At 36.9% G+C, this 17,547-nt stretch overlaps 3 protein-coding genes and 1 non-coding gene across 8 annotated transcripts; 3 read left to right on the top strand and 1 right to left on the bottom strand.

Annotated features, from left to right (window-relative positions):
- Positions 1-1,422: 1,422 nt before the first annotated feature.
- Positions 1,423-4,994, top strand: LOC114750220 (ras-related protein RABC1). Its single transcript, XM_028938775.1, has 6 exons — positions 1,423-1,795; positions 2,268-2,336; positions 2,751-2,816; positions 3,862-3,983; positions 4,102-4,230; positions 4,726-4,994. The coding sequence occupies exons 1-6, from the start codon at positions 1,651-1,653 to the stop codon at positions 4,837-4,839; spliced, it is 645 nt and encodes a 214-aa protein (XP_028794608.1). The 5' UTR covers positions 1,423-1,650; the 3' UTR covers positions 4,840-4,994.
- A 922-nt stretch (positions 4,995-5,916) lies between these two features.
- TRNAQ-UUG (transfer RNA glutamine (anticodon UUG)) lies at positions 5,917-5,988 on the top strand. Its single transcript has one exon. It is a non-coding gene; the product is annotated as a tRNA-Gln (tRNA).
- Positions 5,989-6,589: 601 nt separating this feature from the next.
- LOC114750215 (chaperone protein dnaJ 10-like) lies at positions 6,590-10,737 on the top strand. Of its 5 annotated transcripts, none has more exons than XM_028938770.1 (11): positions 6,590-6,644; positions 6,762-6,902; positions 7,096-7,155; positions 7,356-7,438; positions 7,805-7,958; positions 8,463-8,592; positions 8,960-9,118; positions 9,446-9,624; positions 9,919-9,999; positions 10,237-10,350; positions 10,475-10,737. In XM_028938770.1, the coding sequence occupies exons 2-11, from the start codon at positions 6,816-6,818 to the stop codon at positions 10,532-10,534; spliced, it is 1,107 nt and encodes a 368-aa protein (XP_028794603.1). In that variant the 5' UTR covers positions 6,590-6,644; positions 6,762-6,815; the 3' UTR covers positions 10,535-10,737. The 5 variants fall into 5 exon arrangements, with proteins under 5 accessions (XP_028794603.1, XP_028794600.1, XP_028794602.1 ...); XM_028938767.1 differs by having other exon boundaries at positions 10,175-10,350; XM_028938769.1 differs by lacking the exon at positions 6,590-6,644 and having other exon boundaries at positions 6,744-6,902; positions 10,175-10,350.
- A 788-nt stretch (positions 10,738-11,525) lies between these two features.
- Positions 11,526-15,552, bottom strand: LOC114750212 (F-box protein SKP2A-like). Its single transcript, XM_028938764.1, is given in 6 exon segments — positions 11,526-12,132; positions 12,506-12,647; positions 12,743-12,793; positions 12,795-13,092; positions 14,409-14,699; positions 15,402-15,552. Coding segments are annotated over 5 exon segments (1,125 nt in total). The 5' UTR covers positions 14,678-14,699; positions 15,402-15,552; the 3' UTR covers positions 11,526-11,767.
- Between the last annotated feature and the right edge of the window lie 1,995 nt (positions 15,553-17,547).

The following is a 17,547-nucleotide window of genomic DNA, read 5'->3' as shown; positions in this document are numbered from 1 at the left end:
TCAATCGTGATATATAGAATATAAGATAAACATGTGAGGGGATTTTTATCTTGATTTACGTGAAATGTGTTTATAAGGGATTTTTACTGCTATCCCAAACAAGCCCATTATGTTTATAAACATGTTTCACGTAAATCAAAATAAAAATTATTTTATATATTTATTTTGTACTCTATAAATTACAATTCAAAAGTCATTTACAAATCTGTCCAAACTGAGTCCTTAATTAATGAGAGCTCCTTCTATCAGAATTAATATTGGCATGCGTTAATAAGCTCGCAATGCGGGAGGCTTTACGGGTCGAGCCCTGAACCGATCGGTACTTGGCCCAACAGGAAACAAATGACTTTAGAGCTGGCCATGTGCTAAGTTCCTCCATCTTCTTTTATGTACTCCGGCCTAACAGATCAACGATCGATCATTTATTATTCTGCCAGGAAGCAGACTCAACGACTATGATGGCAGTACTCAAGTACAACACGACGTGGTTGCAGCGTTCAATAATGTATTTAAATACATATTTATATTTTATTTCTTATAAGTATGGAGTACTCTTTTAAGATTTATTTTATAGTGTAAATTACAATACAAAATAGATTTTATTATAGAAATTGAGGAGTAGCATGTGAATGAGTTCATTCTGACCTTAATCTGTAGAAAGCAAGACCGAGTAATTTCTACAAAATACAAATTCAGTCCATCAAATTAAAGATTATCCAAAAATTAATACAGAGCTACCTATATAGAAAGTTTTAAGTTCCCAGACATGATGGAACACCGTCAAGACGATTTATGTTCCGGCATTCATGTTTGATTTCTAATTTTCAAGATTGCGGAAACTAGGTCCCACTGAAGCCTCATTAATGAGCTCGATCAAAAATAGGCCCACCTCAAGTTTCCATAACAAAATAAAAAGAGAAATATTGGGCCATACCATCATCATAGGCCCATATAGTTTCAGGTTCGGTGGCCCAGGAAGTACGGAAAACTCAATAATAATGACGCAGAGGTTAAAAAAAAAAAAAAGGAGTTCCCCAGCTGTTTTCCGCTTTCAGGAACCGACGCATGACGATTTTTTTGCCAACGACACACGACTATTTTAGCATTTTAAGATTTAAGATACTTACAATAAATTTATAATATTATTAATTTTTATTCTGACCAAAAATAATATTATTAATTTTTTTGACAGCTATTAATGTTTAACTTTAGCTAGAGATGGATATGACGAGTATGCATTTTTTGAGAGCCAAATTTCCTCTTTTTCTTCCCCGATCACTATAATTTAAGATGGATAATTTAATTCCCAAGTGAAAATATCAAAGCTCGTTACTTTTTTTTTTTTTGGCGAAATAGTTCATTATGTTTTGCGCGTGAAATAGAATCCAAGTGAAGCAATCGGTGGGAAACGGGCACGCCCACTGCGGCAAGAATTCGTCTGACCTTTATAGAGATTTCTTTGCATCTCGGCAACCTTCTTCTCTCCTCTTCTCTGCGCTCTCTACTTTGCTTTATCTCTACGACTCTCTCCCCACGAATAAACGTCCACAAGGTGTTAATAAACGAAAGAATTTCTCTGCTCCAAACCCATCTCCGTTGATCCAAGTACTCGGTCGACCCCCTTTTCCCGTAACGATAACTGACGTTTCAATGGAGGTTTCTTCCTCCTCGTCCAGTCAGCCTGAATTTGACTACCTCTTCAAGCTGCTGCTTATTGGGGATTCTGGGGTTGGAAAAAGCACGCTGCTCTTGAGCTTCACGTCCGATACTTTCGAAGATCTTTCCCCTACTATCGGTGAGTTCTGCTTTCGCATTACCTCCACTCCTCGGATACTTCTCCCCATCCTTCCTTATAGGTCTTGTACCACTTGCCTTTGCCTCGTAGAGCAAGTCTTTCTAACACACATGGTTCTGTACTGGATTCAATAATGTTTATTCTCCCGGTACATAAACCAAAACCTCTGTTTAGTAATGATGATTGGACCATTGAATTAAGTAGGACGAAGTTCTATGTTGCGCTATAAGCAGTATCTTTTGTATACCATACAAGGAAAATGGGTGCCTTTCGGTTGCATTGTTGTCTTCTCAGATTCTTGGTAACCGGTTGCTTTGATTTGATGATCATCAGATGACGTTGACTTTGCGTGGTTAAAAACTGATTATAGGGGTTTTTAGCCAAACAAACTATGATGTATTCACATAACTATATGCCAGACATGAGTGCTTTTCTTAGGTATTAAGTATTGATTCTTATGAGAATTACGCAGGTGTTGATTTCAAGGTCAAGTATGTTACAGTTGGCGGGAAAAAGTTGAAACTTGCAATTTGGGACACAGGTAATTTACTGTGTCAATGATAAGTCCTTTGAAGTGAATATTTATTATATTCTCTATTCTAGCTTCCTTGTCATACCCTGTATTTTTGCATCCCTTCGTACTTGAAAAATATATCATTTAATATGTCCGACTTTTGATATTAGTTTAACAAACACACATACACACACACGCACACACACGATATGAATTCAAGTCATTAGAGTGGCGGAGCTCTAGCATATTTTCATATAACGTGTGCGCTAGGTGGTGAATTGTAAGTACTTGGTGGGTAGCAAAGTTGAGACTTGAGACTCGAGAGTTTGGCAGAAATAAAATCCCTTTTTTTGGGTCCTTTTTGTTGCAAAATTTTATGAATAAAGCATGAGAGGTATCTCAACCATCTTTGAAATGACTTTGTATTTCTTATTTGAGCAGCCGGGCAGGAAAGGTTTAGAACACTTACTAGTTCATATTACAGAGGAGCTCAAGGAATAATTATGGGTATATTGATTTTCTCCTTCTTATAGCTATATTTCCCATCAATATTTCTTGAATATGATTTGCACATCTGTTAGAAATTGATTGAACTTTTGCAGCTTGTTTATTTGAATCACATTATATGACGGTTTAGTAGTGCTTCTATTTCTATCTTATGTTTCTGCTGATAGAAGATTCTTGCTTTGTCATTTTTTCAAATGGATGTTTTCCGTGATTCTTATATTCATGGCGGGATGCCGTCATATGGCAAAATTTGATAACATGGCTGAATCTGAAATTATATTAAAATTACGAGTCCTAGATTAGAGGACTGGGGATGTATTAGTGAAGGCGGGGGACTATGTGAATGCAACTCCAATATTGGTGGTACTGACTGCTACACCAAGTGAAATGCTTAATTAGGACTTGGAGGGGACTGGGCAAGTCACAAAATGTGGATTGAACCGAAGTTTCTGCAAGCTAGAGCCCAAATATGTGAGCTGTTGAGAAGACAATGAGCATGCCTACATGACTGGCATCACTGAAGACAAAATTAGATCAAGGTTCTCTGCGTTCGCCCATGATCAGTGGGCCATTTTACTCGTGTTAATGAATTAAGCCTAATGACCTTAAATCTGAATAACTTGCTGGTAGTTACCTTCAAGTTGGAATTATTGAAAGTTTGAGGAGTGAGAATTGACAATTTCCTTGAGAGCAGAATTTACTTTTGCTTAAATTTTGTTGCAATTTGAGTATCTGATTCACTCTATATGCCGTTAGGGTAGATAGAGTTAGCTTATAGGTGCGCAGTTTTCTGTTTTTATTCATTTATTTGTCGCTGGCATTTTTTTTAATTATTTTTTTAAATTTGGTGTTATCTCTAGATTTCAATGAATATTGTACTGATTCTTAGACCATAAGTTTGGCTACAACAGGATAGCAATGGCCTGTTTCTATTCTAAAAGAAATTAAGTTACAGTTTTTTTAATTAATCTGTGGCAGCTGCATTTTTGTCACATTATATACTATACACCTTTTTATTAAGTCGGTAATCTGCAATATGATACAGTATATGATGTAACACGGAGAGAAACCTTTACAAATCTATCTGATATATGGGCTAAGGAAATTGACTTATACTCGACAAATCAAGATTGTATCAAGATGCTTGTAGGCAATAAAGTTGATAAGGTATGCTTTTCAAGAATTTGTATTTTTGTATGAGCTTATCGACAAGTTATTATGGTTCCATTGGTAGCTGTTAAATTATTGGTCTAAGAATGTGCAACCAAATTGTCTCATATTTCAGGAAAATGAAAGGGTCGTCAGCAAAAAGGAAGGGATAGACTTCGCCAGAGAATATGGATGCCTTTTCACTGAATGCAGTGCAAAAACCCGAGTCAATGTGGAGCAGTGTTTTGAGGAGCTTGTATTAAAGGTATTGGACCCATGCAACTCTCGGACTCCTCTACTCCCCTCTGAGATGGACAAATGCACGCTGTGATTTCTAATGTTTTGGTGTTCCCATTCCATAGATACTGACACTGATAAATGAAACGAATTAAGAGCTCATGAAAAAAATGGCTAAAGGAAACCCCTTTCTCTCTCTAGGAGTCTTGTAGCACAATAGCAAACCCAAAGTTAAGAGTTTCAAGCAATGACCTGGCAAAATTTCACGGGGTGGAGAATAAGGCTCAATATTGTCCTGGCTCTATACTTCTGGGCCCTTTGTATACTTACTGTAGAGTTTGCATTTGTTTGACCATTGCAATCCTTAATCTAATCAACATGCTCGTTATATCTTTTACCATTTTTGGCAAAAGTATTGGGCTTAGATTTTACTCTCCTATTTTCTTTTCTATATTTACCAAATGCTCAATCCTCTATTAGTGGAATGGCGAATTCTGACATGGGTTCCACCGCTGATCTGCAGATTTTGGAAACGCCAAGCCTTTTGGCTGAGGGCTCGTCCGGCGTGAAAAAGAACATCTTCAAGGAGAAACCTCCACAATCTGATTCACCAAGTGGTGGTTGTTGTTCTTGGTGATTGTAATGTTTGTGTACGGGTTTAAACTTTCCACATTTCGGTCTCATTTGGAATGCTAGTGTAATCAAATTTCATTGGAGCCTGTATAACTTAGATTAAATGATGAAAGTTGTTGAGAATTTGTCCACATTGAAAAGATTTCCGTCTTAATGGTATAGGGTGAGTGAATAGTCAATCAGGAATGCATGCCGCGCTTCCGTTCTTGGTGCTGAAACCATGCGTCTATATCAAAGCTCTTTAATTTTTAACACGAATCATCACCATGCTGTTGTTTAGATGTCATACTATACAATGCATGCCTGCTTTAAAACAGCTAAAAGCTAATGATATTTGGCTATTTAGTTAGTAGTATAAATCAAAAGGCAAAAGAAGGCGGACAGAGAGTTAAAAACGGAGGACGTGAATGTCGCAGCACCGTTGCTTAACTGCCCCCGCCATCATTCCCACCCTTCCTTTTCCCGTTTCTCGTCGGAAAAAAGCGCTGTAGAATTCCTAACATTAAATACGTGAGTCATTATTATGCTGCCTTTGTTTCGGGAAAAAGCCATCACTAAAATTTTAGGACGCGTGACGTTAGAAATCAGTTATAAACAAGTTTTATGTAAATTAAAATAATTTTTTTTATATACTTATCTTATATTCTGTAAATAACAATTAAAAAATTATTTATAAGTTATTTTAAATGGATTTTTAGATAACTGACTTACCCATGTATGCCAAGATCATATCAATGCTATTTTTGGGCCCGGGAGCAAGATCCAGATTCTTTAGTTGTAGTGTGACTTAAAAAGTTGTTTTGTCAAATTATTCATTTTATGACCTCCTATAACTGTCGATGAAATCATTTTTTAATTCTAGATGGAGATGGCATCAATTTTAGGGCGTTCAATATTTCAAGCGCGGTCAAACAACATACTGAAAAAAAAAAGGGAAAAAAGAGATAAAAAGGAGAGGATATTTCCTCTTTCTTTCTTTTTGTTCAACATTTCGAGCACAGTCCATTGTTTCGTCGTGTTGTGGCAGTGTATCCTCTAAAATAATAACTACATAACTTGAATTGCCGCCGGGTGTCATCTAGGTTCTATGGTGTAGTGGTTAGCACTCTGGACTTTGAATCCAGCGACCTGGGTTCGACTCCCGGTAGGACCTCTTGCTTTTGTTTTGCCGTAGGTGCCTTCTATTGGCAAAAGTGATCACCCTCAATTCCAAGTTTTATCCCTTTATATTCAAGCCTCCTCTAGTAGGTACTTTACCCCTGGGGTCATGACTTTTTCTTTCTTTCTTTCTTTCTTCTGAACCTGAACTACTAAAGAGCATATTAATAAAGAAATGGAAGGAGAAAAGGAAACTTGACATTTTTTTGGGGTCAAAGTAAAACCAACACAAGGAAAATAAATAAGTTTTAGATGTAAACCAAATCATAATTTCAAAATTAATTTTACTATATATGAAGGTAGTATATAAAGAAGTTTATATTGATTTGTAAAAAAATAATTTTAAAGTACTTCTCATAATATCTAAATATCCCCTAAATAGTACCATATCTGAAATTGTTTGTTTAGGAGTACAAACTAAGAAAAAAAGCCCAAAGAGGCAGGCTAGGCCCTGAATTCTTTTGGAAAAGCAGCGCAATCCCCCGGGGAGGGGGGGGGGAATTCGGCCCAAAAAAAAGGGGCTTGAAATTTGAAAATGATAGGATCGATAAAGCGCCAGCGCAAAGATCAGTTGCTTAAAATAGTGTCCCCTCCCGCGACAAAGCGGTTTCCCCGAATTAGTAAAATGTCTCAGGAACTGGAAAGGCAAAGGTATGCGACTATCGTGGGCCTCAAACCTCTGTCTTCGTCTTCTTCTTCTTCTTTCTTTCTTTCTTTCCCTCTCTCTCTCACTCAGTCATTCACTTTCTTCTGATCCTCTTCTTTTAGTAAACTCCCTATCTCCCCATATTCCAAGCTCACTTGACTACTCCGTTGTCCACAATGGTCAAGGAAACAGAGTATTATGATATTCTTGGGGTTAGTACCTCTGCTTCCGATCAGGGGATTCGCAAGGCTTATTATCAGAAGGTTTGGATCTGATCTTGACTCCATTGCTTTGGTTTTCATGATACGTTCTTTTCCTTCGTGTATTCCCCCCTAAAATTTGTCCTGTTAGATTATGAGTGAGTCCCGCTCCTCTTTGGTTATTTCTTCTGGATGAGATTTAGATTTTCTAGATTCTCTTATCTCAGAGCTAGAGCTGCTGCTTCTACTGCTGCAGGCGATGCGTGTTCATCCAGATAAAAATCCAAATGATCCTCAGGCTGCGGAGAAGTTCCAGGCAAGTCTCCTCTATATAGTAATGCAGATTTTGATTTGAGTGGAAGTTAATTTTAGAAGTTGCTCGTTGAGGAAAGCGATGTATAATTTTCCCCATAGACTATAGTACACATTCTACATCCTGATCAGCATGATGGGACCGGGAGGACACTTAAGTTGAAACCGTTACTTTATTTTGTATGATTCTCTCTGTTTTGACAGCTTCTGGGTGAAGCTTATCAAGTTTTGAGCGATCCAATGCAAAGAAATGCGTACAATCAAAACGGAAAGCCCTCGGTGTCAAGGTAGGGATGATGCTCAAATTAATCTTAGATTAACTCCTAGCCTTGCGTTATGTATTTCATCATATTTTGGTATTCTAGTCGCTGAATATACGAGGATAAATTAACTGACTCTGTTATTTACTTTTTGGTTTGTACACCGTTTGCCGAAAGAGTAATTATCATAATTTTATAAACGAAGTAAGCTATTAAAATTCTGAAGAACCACAGGAAATCTATTACCTCTTGAAGATAGAATATAAATTCTTTGAAATGAAGGGAAAAGCAGCACTAAATAAAAATGAAAAGATCAGTCACACTCTTTTATTATCACAAACTAGCATTGTTTATAAAGATTTTTTCCTCAAAAGATTCATGGGTTTGATACAGAGAAACCATGCTTGACCCCATGACAGTCTTTGCCCTGCTTTTCGGAAGCGAATTATTTGAGGACTACATAGGGCATCTAGCTGTGGCATCGATGGCTGCTTCTGAACTAGCCGATGAAGCTGAGGATCCTGATAAACTACATGAAAATTTGAAGGTGAGTTTGTCGTGCGGTTAAGTACATATAATTGTATATTACGACTTTAAATCTGATGATGGATTCTTGCCAAAAGAAACTCATACGCCTTGGTGATAAGTTGGGATTTAATCATATGTTGAATGTTCTTCCTTTAGGTTTCTGGTGCAAAGCACATAAGTAGCACTGTTGCAGTCCTACTCTCTTATTTACTTTGAAGAAAATTCATCTGGGTAACTTGTCTGCTAGAAACTGGCCATTCTTCCTTCGTTTACATTCACACAAAAAATTCCTTGTAAATGCTGCATTCTTATAGGATATAAATTTGTTCATCCGAACCACTTCAACCGACAAAAATTTGGCATATGCTTATAGAATTATCTAACATCTTGTGCATTGCATATACATTTTGGTGCAGAAGAGATGACGTTTGCCATGACATATTACTTTTATTTACCTCTGGAAATGAGTAAACAAAAGCCATCCTCATTTTTCTCATGTATAATTTGCTTCCCATTTATATAGATTGTTCAAAGAGAAAGAGAGGAAGAACTAGCAAGATTCTTGAAAGAGTTTCTCAGTCAGTATGTCCGTGGTGATAAAAAGGGATTTTTCCAGCGTGCAGAATCTGAAGCGAGACGACTCTCTAATGCAGGTTGATCGAAGTTCTTATTCCCACCGCAAATACATGCAAATGCTCATCATGACATGCCATAGCTCAATGTATGCCACTTAAAAGAAACATGACACGGAATCCGATTCTTGAATATCTTTTACCCAGCGGCTTTGAGATTTTAAGCGAAGTTGATTATGATATTAAGAAATTAAATATTGTATGATATTTCTGGTCCTCTCATCCTGTAGACCTTGAATATATCACAAGGGTAAAATAACGACTTCGCAATTGAGAAACTTGGTTGGTAGCATGTCATTGCATGCACACTAAATGTTGTCACCAAATTGCTGCCATTTTTACGCCCCGATCAAATCGATACCAAATCGTCGCCATTGTTTATATGCAGCTTTTGGAGTTGATATGTTACATACTATCGGTTATATATACTCCAGACAGGCAGCGCAAGAACTAGGGAAAAAGGCTATATATCTTGGCGTGCCATTTTTAGGAGAATGGGTTCGGAACAAAGGACAGTGTTGGAAGGCACAATCCACAGCTGCTAAAGGTATCCTTACGGGCAACTGTTAGTGATCCTTCCTTTTATTACTAGCTGTTTCTTTGGGCTTTTTGTGATGATTTGATTTTGGTGATCCATTTCTTCTTTGGCTTTCTTTAATTCTTTAAATAAACAATCTGCATCTAGTGCAAAGTCGAGTCAAATTAGAATCCAAATGGAGGAAGCTCTACTAACATGGCTTTTTTTTTTTTACCCAATGCATGTGATACTAAGATTATTTTTCAGATTATTTTCCCTTAAGTAGGCACTCATTCATATATTTTAGTGCTCCACATTGTCATTCGTATCTAATTTTACTTACTACACAAAATTTAGATGCTTTTCAGTTACCGCAGCTTCAAGAGGACGTCCGCAAGCAATCTAAAATGGATGGTAGTGGCGCTGAAATTAATGTTGAGTCCCATATTCGCCTTAATAAGGATACGTTGATGAGTTCCTTGTGGAAATTAAATGTGGTCGACATAGAAGTAACACTAGTACATGTGTGTCAAATGGTGAGTTTTTAATTTAAAATACTATGTACTTAATATATGATCTAGTTTGTAATTTAAATTAAATTACAAATTAAATGTTATATTAAGAAGTGGAGGTAGTTTATAGAAGTTGGAATCCATTATGTAGAAGTTGCAGTTGGAAATGTCTGAAGGCCCCACTATCCGTTTTAAATTTTTTAATTTTACTTTGCTTCGCCACATTCACTTGAGATTCTGGTAATTTTATCACTAGGTAGGACACTTAATAATGGCAATGAAATTCTTAACGAGATTTTGATTATTTGTTTTGTGTAGGTCCTTAAGGAAAACAATGTCAAGAAAGAAGAACTTAAAGCTCGGGCTAGAGCCCTCAAAATTCTCGGGAAGATATTTCAGGTGCACGATAAGAAATAGTCTTGCCTTTTCGTTCTTTTAATGCAGGTTGTCAATTGCATTCTCAGTATCGCTATAGTTACTCCCCATGACAGTAAAATTAATTTGTCAGCAGATTTTTGTTATTTTTTTCCTGTCCATAGTACATATGCTCGAGCTTACTTACATTTATTTGCAGAATGAAGTCTTTTGTGTATTTTATATTCTAAATGAATACTATAATTACGATTTGAGGAAAAGAAATCGAAAGGAGGTACAAAATCAAAGAAGAAAACTGTCGCTGATTCTGATGATGAAGGAAATAGTTCTGATTCATCTGATGATGAATCACCCAGAGCTTCATTTTTCAATCAGGCATGTTATAGATCACTTTCCTTTTTTGGCACGCCTTCTGGCCTTTTTATTATCCTTAATTTGTGCCTCGCATAGAAACGTTGATTACCGGAATCTACAAATTCATTTTCCCCATGATCTGCAGGGTATAGAAAAGCTCTTCAAATGCCTCTGTAATCCAGCATTTGATGAGGATGACGGATAGTTTTCATAAGCAAATGATGCATGCCAGATGTTGACGCTGAGGTTCGTGAAACAAGAATATCAGCCCTTGTTCTGCATTTTGCTTTCGTGATGATAGTTATAGTAAAAGGTCATACTGTCTTGCAGAGTTTCGGAGGAACTGTGGTGCCAGCCATGTGTAATTTGTCATTGGTGTAATCATTTAAAAACGCATCGTTTTCATCATACTACTTTTTCTTCAAGTCTTTTTTATCTCAAACTAATCTTGTGTGTGTGTGTGTGTGTGTGTGTGTGTGGGGTGAGAGAAGTGGGGAGGGAGTAGATCACGAGCAAATGTAAGAGATAAAATGAGGAGTTATTTAATAAAACATTAATTTATTCCTTATTCAAATATTAATTTTAAAAAAAGCATTCATATTTTTTGGCTTACAGTACGTGCCAAGCAACTGAAACGTATACAGGGGATATACTCGAATGCGTTGGGAACAAATCAAACTTCAACGAGATATGGGCATGAGGAATCTCATTTCGAGTCTTGAGAAATGTCTAGAAAAACGAAAGACGGAAAATAGCGGTCCCTATTTGCGTGGTACGTTCTCCAAGATTCGTCATGTCCAATTTTCATATCCAATAAACGGAGCAGTCATGTTCTATTCAACTGCCCAGCCTCCCATCTCCCCAACCGAATATCCACGTCGCACTCACTCGTGTTCCATAAAGCATTTCAAGTCAGAAGAAACTGTCAGAACCACACCCCGTTCCTTGTTAAATACGTAATATTATTCTCATTCCTCTGTTACCATTTCAAGTCCCTCATCTCTCACAGCCGTAAAGAAGCGAATCCATGACGCCAATTAGTAGTAACAGTTGCAGCAGCAATAACAACAATAATAATAAGCTCATTTTGCTAATAGGCAGGTGGACAGAAACTTACAGGAAATAAACCTCTCAGTTAAAAAAGCGTAACAGCGCATGAAAGACCGTCTCTCAACCAATTTGGAACACCCCAGCTCTTGCAGTCAAAATGTCAGACGCTTTCCACGATATCTTGGAAACTAAAACTACTCAGATACAAAGTTCAAGTTGTTCTACATAGTCTGCAGGTTCCAACAACATAAGGCTGCTAATTTGCGGCCGAAGTCTCTCACATTTTATAAAGTTCCACACAAATATATACAAAAAGAGGAATGTTCACTTCTCTGAGCCGTGGAAGCGCACTTCCTGGAACATCCAAGTATAGCCCATGGAGCTCTGCTCAATGAGCTTGATATGGAAGGGAGGTGAATGCTCGATGTGAATGGACAGCACAAGCACAATGCACAGAAGTGAGGTTCAAACAGCCACTCATGATGAGTGAATGCCTGCCGGAGCAGGTGTGAAGAGCTGGGAACGAATCACACACGGCTTGAACAGCAGAGGGTGTAAGCGCTGTACACTGGCTAATGTTGAGAGTTCTTAGCCCATCCTCTTCATTAATTCCTTTCACAGATCTCCATATCCTATTACTCACTTTGCCATGGGCCAATGAATACATTGCTCTATCTGTGATGTTTTGACAGTAGTACAGCCCAAGGGACCTCAGATGGGGACACCCGTTTGCCAAAGCAATCACACTCTCATCTGCAATGACAACATTTGAAAGTCAGAATTGTGTTATTAAGGAGACGTCGAAGCCTTCAACCCATCCTCATTCGCTAACACTGCATACATAAAGCAACTGCTTACTGCGGTAACTATGAATCCTAAACCATCACTAAAGCTAAATATGTAGGCCACGTGACTATCGGATTGGCTTTTATACACATCTTAAAGAGCATACCCGCTTCGACTGTAGGGGGGGAAAAAAAAGATATCCTCAATAAGGAGAGATAAAGGATGAAATGTTGAGAAATGAATCGCAAAGCAAGCCAAGCAGAGACACTGATATATTAATACCATAATTAATCACATTAGGTAATAATCCTATGTGATGAATTTATAGAATTTTTTGTACCTGTTATACGGACACAACCACACAAGTCAAGTGTTCTAAGATCAGGGCAACCAGCCGCTAAACTTGTCACTCCATCATCACCAACATTTTCACACCATCCAAGGTTCAAGGATTGTAATTGGTTGCAATAATGTCCTATAGCCTGCATTTTATATGCAACATCTAATGGAATCTGGTAATCATCTGGTTTTAAATAGTAAAATGGTAACAGCAAGCAGCTGGTGTCTTAAATTATACCTGCAATGCTGCGTCTGATGCTGCTCTAACACATCCACAAAGATTTAAAACATTTCAATTTTCTGCAGAAACTGGCTAGGTATGCCAGAGCAACATCACTAAATGCCGAGCATCCACTGATGTTCAGATTTGTAAGATCAGGACATCCACGGGCTAAGGCGTACAGAGACCGATCAGTAAGCCTGAAACTTTTGCTGAGGTCCAGCATCTGCAGATCGGGACAGCAATTTGAGATAGTCTCAACAGCATTATCCTCTAGCTGAGGTTTGTCTTGACGGAGGATTAGAACTTGTAGTTTTATAAATTTAGGCACGAGCGATAGGACCAAGTCATTCATGTTCTTGCTACACCTGAAGAAAGAGGAGTTAAGTAATCATGTTGTTATGATGGAAGTCATCTCACGAACTAAAATAAATCAATGGAAAAAGCATATATCAGTTTTTTCAAAATAATATCAATACATGGTCATAACTTACATGTAACTAGATAATAAAACTTCTGGAAAACCAATAATTGTACAGATTGTTAGAGAGGACGAGACCACTGAGGGGAAAAAGAAAGGAACTAGTAAAGATACTTAATTCTCAACAAAGCGATCACTAGTATAATATAGACCCCATAAAAGGCTAACCAAGACCTACAAGAAAGAGAAGAATTTTAATAAACTCTGAATTGATGTTACAAAGCTAACAGGTCCGATTCGAAATTATCGCAGAGATATGAAATCAACCAAATTTAAAGTTTAGAATTTACAATTTTTTAAATAATAAATTTCATTTTTTTAAGAGTCACGGTTAAAATATTATCTTTCTTTTAGAGTCTGCATCTTTTAAAACAAAGGACTATTAAAAATATGAAAACAAAGTAACACTATCCAATTTTAACAGGGACGGCCTATATTTGGTGCTCATCATCTGAAACTGAGTCCCACGACATACACCAAGGTGCAGAGTCTGACAGCCTAGTGATTCCTACTTCCTAGGAAACTTCGACTTTCTCAGCCTTGTTAATAGCTTAACAGTTCAGTATGAGTAATCCTTCAGAAAGAAGTTGAGACTAAAGCACCCTAATTTAGGCTCCGTTGGGTGACACCCCAAACCATAGTTTGGATGATAAGTCACCCAAACACCCACTGGTTTTGGGCAAACCGTGGTTTTGGACTAAAACTATGATTTTGGTTCAAAACCATGGTTTTGGAAAAAGCAGAAATTTTTTGCTTTTGGAGAAAAAAGAGAGAGTGTGAGAGCTTATAAGATATGAATCTTGTTATTTTTTTATAAACATATTTTTTTATAAACATATTTAATCTTATATTTTAAAAATATATATACATATTAATTATTTATTAATTATATTATATTATGTATTATTAATTATGTTAATAAAAAATATATTATTAACAATTTTATTCCTTCAAATTAAAATATATCATAAAATCTATTTTTTCTGTAATTATCATATTAACTTATGTCTTTTTTTTAGTAATTTATATATATAAAAAGTGCTTCTGATAACAACTATTCAAGCACTCTCACTTTTCAAAATCACTTTTTCATAACATTTATTCTTCCAGAATCTATTCTCCAAAATCATTTTTCAAACCACGGTTTGGTTTCATCCAAACACACCTTTAAACAAAGATTGGGAGGGAAAAATAGAGATATACCATGAGAGTGACAAGCGGGTAAGGGCGAAGCATATAGCATCTCTCCATCCACGGCAGACTCCAGAAGCTGCGATCACAGTCTGATTATCAGTAAGGGACAGAATCTGCATCAAAAGCTCCACCGGAATATCCTTCCATTCGGTGATCACCCCGGCCTCCATTTTCACTCCTCCAGTATTGTTTCCACCGTTACCACCGCCTGCAACCATCATAAGTTGCTCAAAGCATAAGTTCAAGTCCGCCGTCCTTAAGTTCTCCTCGCCAATCATTTCAACTTTTAGCCCAACCGCCCTTCACCAAGCAGATAAGTGTTTCAGCCTCTCGTTTCCGTAACCAAATTGAGTATAAGTTATACCATAGAAATTCCAAATTACAAGTTATGTATATTCATATAGGAATAACAAAATTTTCAGACTGTGGGTTACAGAAAAGAAACAGCTGTAGCAAAACGATGATAACCAAAAACCGAGAAAGTTCACGGCCCAAGGCAATATGCAAGTTGGCACAGAAAGCAACCAAGGATGATTTTCTTTTGTAAGTGTCCTATCTGATTAGGATAATTCCACACCTTACATACATAGCCATCTCAAAAATTCCAATTACCAAATTACGTGCTCGCAGAGTACAAAAGACACAGGCTATTCAGCTGTAGATTGCAAAGGACTCAAGAAAAAACAGAGAGAATATCAAACTCCTCCCAGAAAGAGAACCCCTTTATGAAATTTGGAACGATAGAATAAATCGAGTAATCAATTAATCAAGGAGCTCTAATTTTTAGGGAAGATGATGAGTGATCACAGCATGCTTGAGCAAAACAAAATCGCAGCTTTTAGTCATGAGCATAACACCGGAAGATAAGGACCAAAAGATCAGGAAACGAAAATGGAAAAAATGGAGCAATATATCCCTTAGCAGTTGCCAATCAACATAAGGGAAAAAATTTCGGAACAGCTAATCAGAGAGAAAACAAGATAGTGAAGCTGAGATCATTACCGTTACAGCCAGAGAAGAGAAACAACGACAATATACTGCCCGGCTCTGCCAATACCCCGAACAGTTCAATTGCGTGCAAGGCGAAGGCTATGTATAATATATTGATCGAAAAGCAAAGAGCAAGAGGAGAAGGCCTGATATAAAGCTAAATAGGAAAGCACAGAGCTAGGCCTGATATATAAAATAATGCAAAATAGATGTTGAAAAGAGGGAAGAAGATCAATGACCGTGCGCGATGGGGAGAAAAGCCGAGGAGAAGCGTATGACACCTTGCGGGAGCAAGGATGAACGACGCGTGCTAGGCCACGTGTTGAGTGATGCAGCAGTTATGTGGGTCCCCTCTGCAGGCGTACCATAATGCAGGCACAGTTATTATTAAAAGAAAGAAGGGAAATTGCTCTTGACGAAGACGAATAAATAATAACCACATTTACCACTAAGAACCATAAATTTGCATAATGATCTTACTAGAAATTAATTTAAAATGAGGCACAGTTATAATTATAAAATGATCAACCCCCCCCCGGCCAACGGATCAAAATCCCCCTGGGCTTTTAAAGAGGGGAAAAAAATTTATTTCTTTTATGAGAAATAGTTACAAGTGATTTTGTACAAATTAAAAAAAACCTCTTTAATTTACAAGTTGTTGTCTATCATTTATAAGAGAGGCTTTTCATAATAAATTTAAAATTCTTGGATACTAAAAATTTGTCATAAAAGATCTTTTGTTTTAAGCTTACAATTTGGTTCTCGTGAGTAACTCTTCACAAACAGAAAGAAAATTAACAAGAAAAACGGGCAATGAGAAAAAAAATTGATTTTAAAATATTTGAATTAATTTATTAATTTTAAGCTAAATATGGGGGCATAAACGTAAAAATAATTTTTGAACAACAAAGGAAAACGGAACCGGCGTAACTGTGGAAGAAGAACATCTGGAGAGAGAGAAGAAATTGGAGTGGATGGAAGGGAAGGGACGAGAATAAAGGTCGTGACTGGTGATGACCAAAGAACTGTGTAGAAGTTTCTATTCTTTAGATCCGAAACCGACCTCGGAGCGGTTTCACAGCCCCGCAATGAGGGCTCTATTAATTATTTATTTTTTATATATATTTCAGGCAATTAATGTTATTAATCAAGTAATAAATCCGGGATTAATCAATAATCAGTTTTCGTATTTAAAGACTGCGAAACGGATAACGGGAAAAATGTCACTTCACGCCTTGTTCCTATCATCATCAAACATCTGACACGACTAAATCATCAATGCTTTGTTGAGCTGGTGTCGTTACCTGTGTGATAAATATTTGTGTACTTCCCATCTCATTATATCAAGATATTAAAAACCGGACCGGTTATTGAACCGGTTAATATAGTGGGTCAAGGAGTTAGTGGGTCAGATCGGAGTTGAACCGAAATCAAACCGGAATTAATTAAAAAATATAATATAAATAAAATCTATAAAAAATATTTATATTTAATTATAAAATATATTTTAATAAATATGATATTTATAATATCATATTAAAAAACATATACAAAGCATATGTTATCATAAAAAATGGAAATTTCACGTTCCTTATCTTCTCTTTTTTTCCCAGACGTCCCTGCTTTTCTTTTTATCGTATACATTATTATATATAATCAATATAAAGTGTGTCAAACCTAAAAGAAGTCATATCCAAATTTTCAAAAATGAAAAGAAAGGACGAAGTGGTACTGTAAATCTAGTGTTATAGGCTGTTGTAAAATTAATGCTATTTTTTTCTTGAGATTCTCAATGTCCTTCTTTTTTTCTTCCTTAAGCACACTCTTCCAGGAAAAAAGAAGTCAGATCTTAAATCTCACCCCAGCACGCTCAAAAGTCGAATCTCGCCAAATGTTATCTACTTATCTATCACCTTCACCTCTACCGGTTATTACCTCCGTCTTCTCCCTCAAATTCCTGTGATTATGAACTCCTTCATCCTAGCCTCCCCTAGTCATTCTCACCCAGATATTGGCCCCAACAACTGACATTCCTCAGTTCCAGCACCGCTGTCATTGCCGACGATGCCTCTCACCTCTACCGGCTCTCTTAAACACCAGCTACACATACTTCATTTCTTGTTTCTTTCATCTGCTATATTTTTTTCTCTTCTTCTTC

The sequence above is a fragment of the Neltuma alba genome, unplaced genomic scaffold (genome assembly GCF_004799145.2).
Source record: "Neltuma alba isolate B1F8T4 unplaced genomic scaffold, ASM479914v2 tig00006356_pilon, whole genome shotgun sequence".
NCBI lineage: Eukaryota > Viridiplantae > Streptophyta > Magnoliopsida > Fabales > Fabaceae > Neltuma > Neltuma alba.
This window is presented reverse-complemented; position numbering and strand designations above follow the sequence as displayed.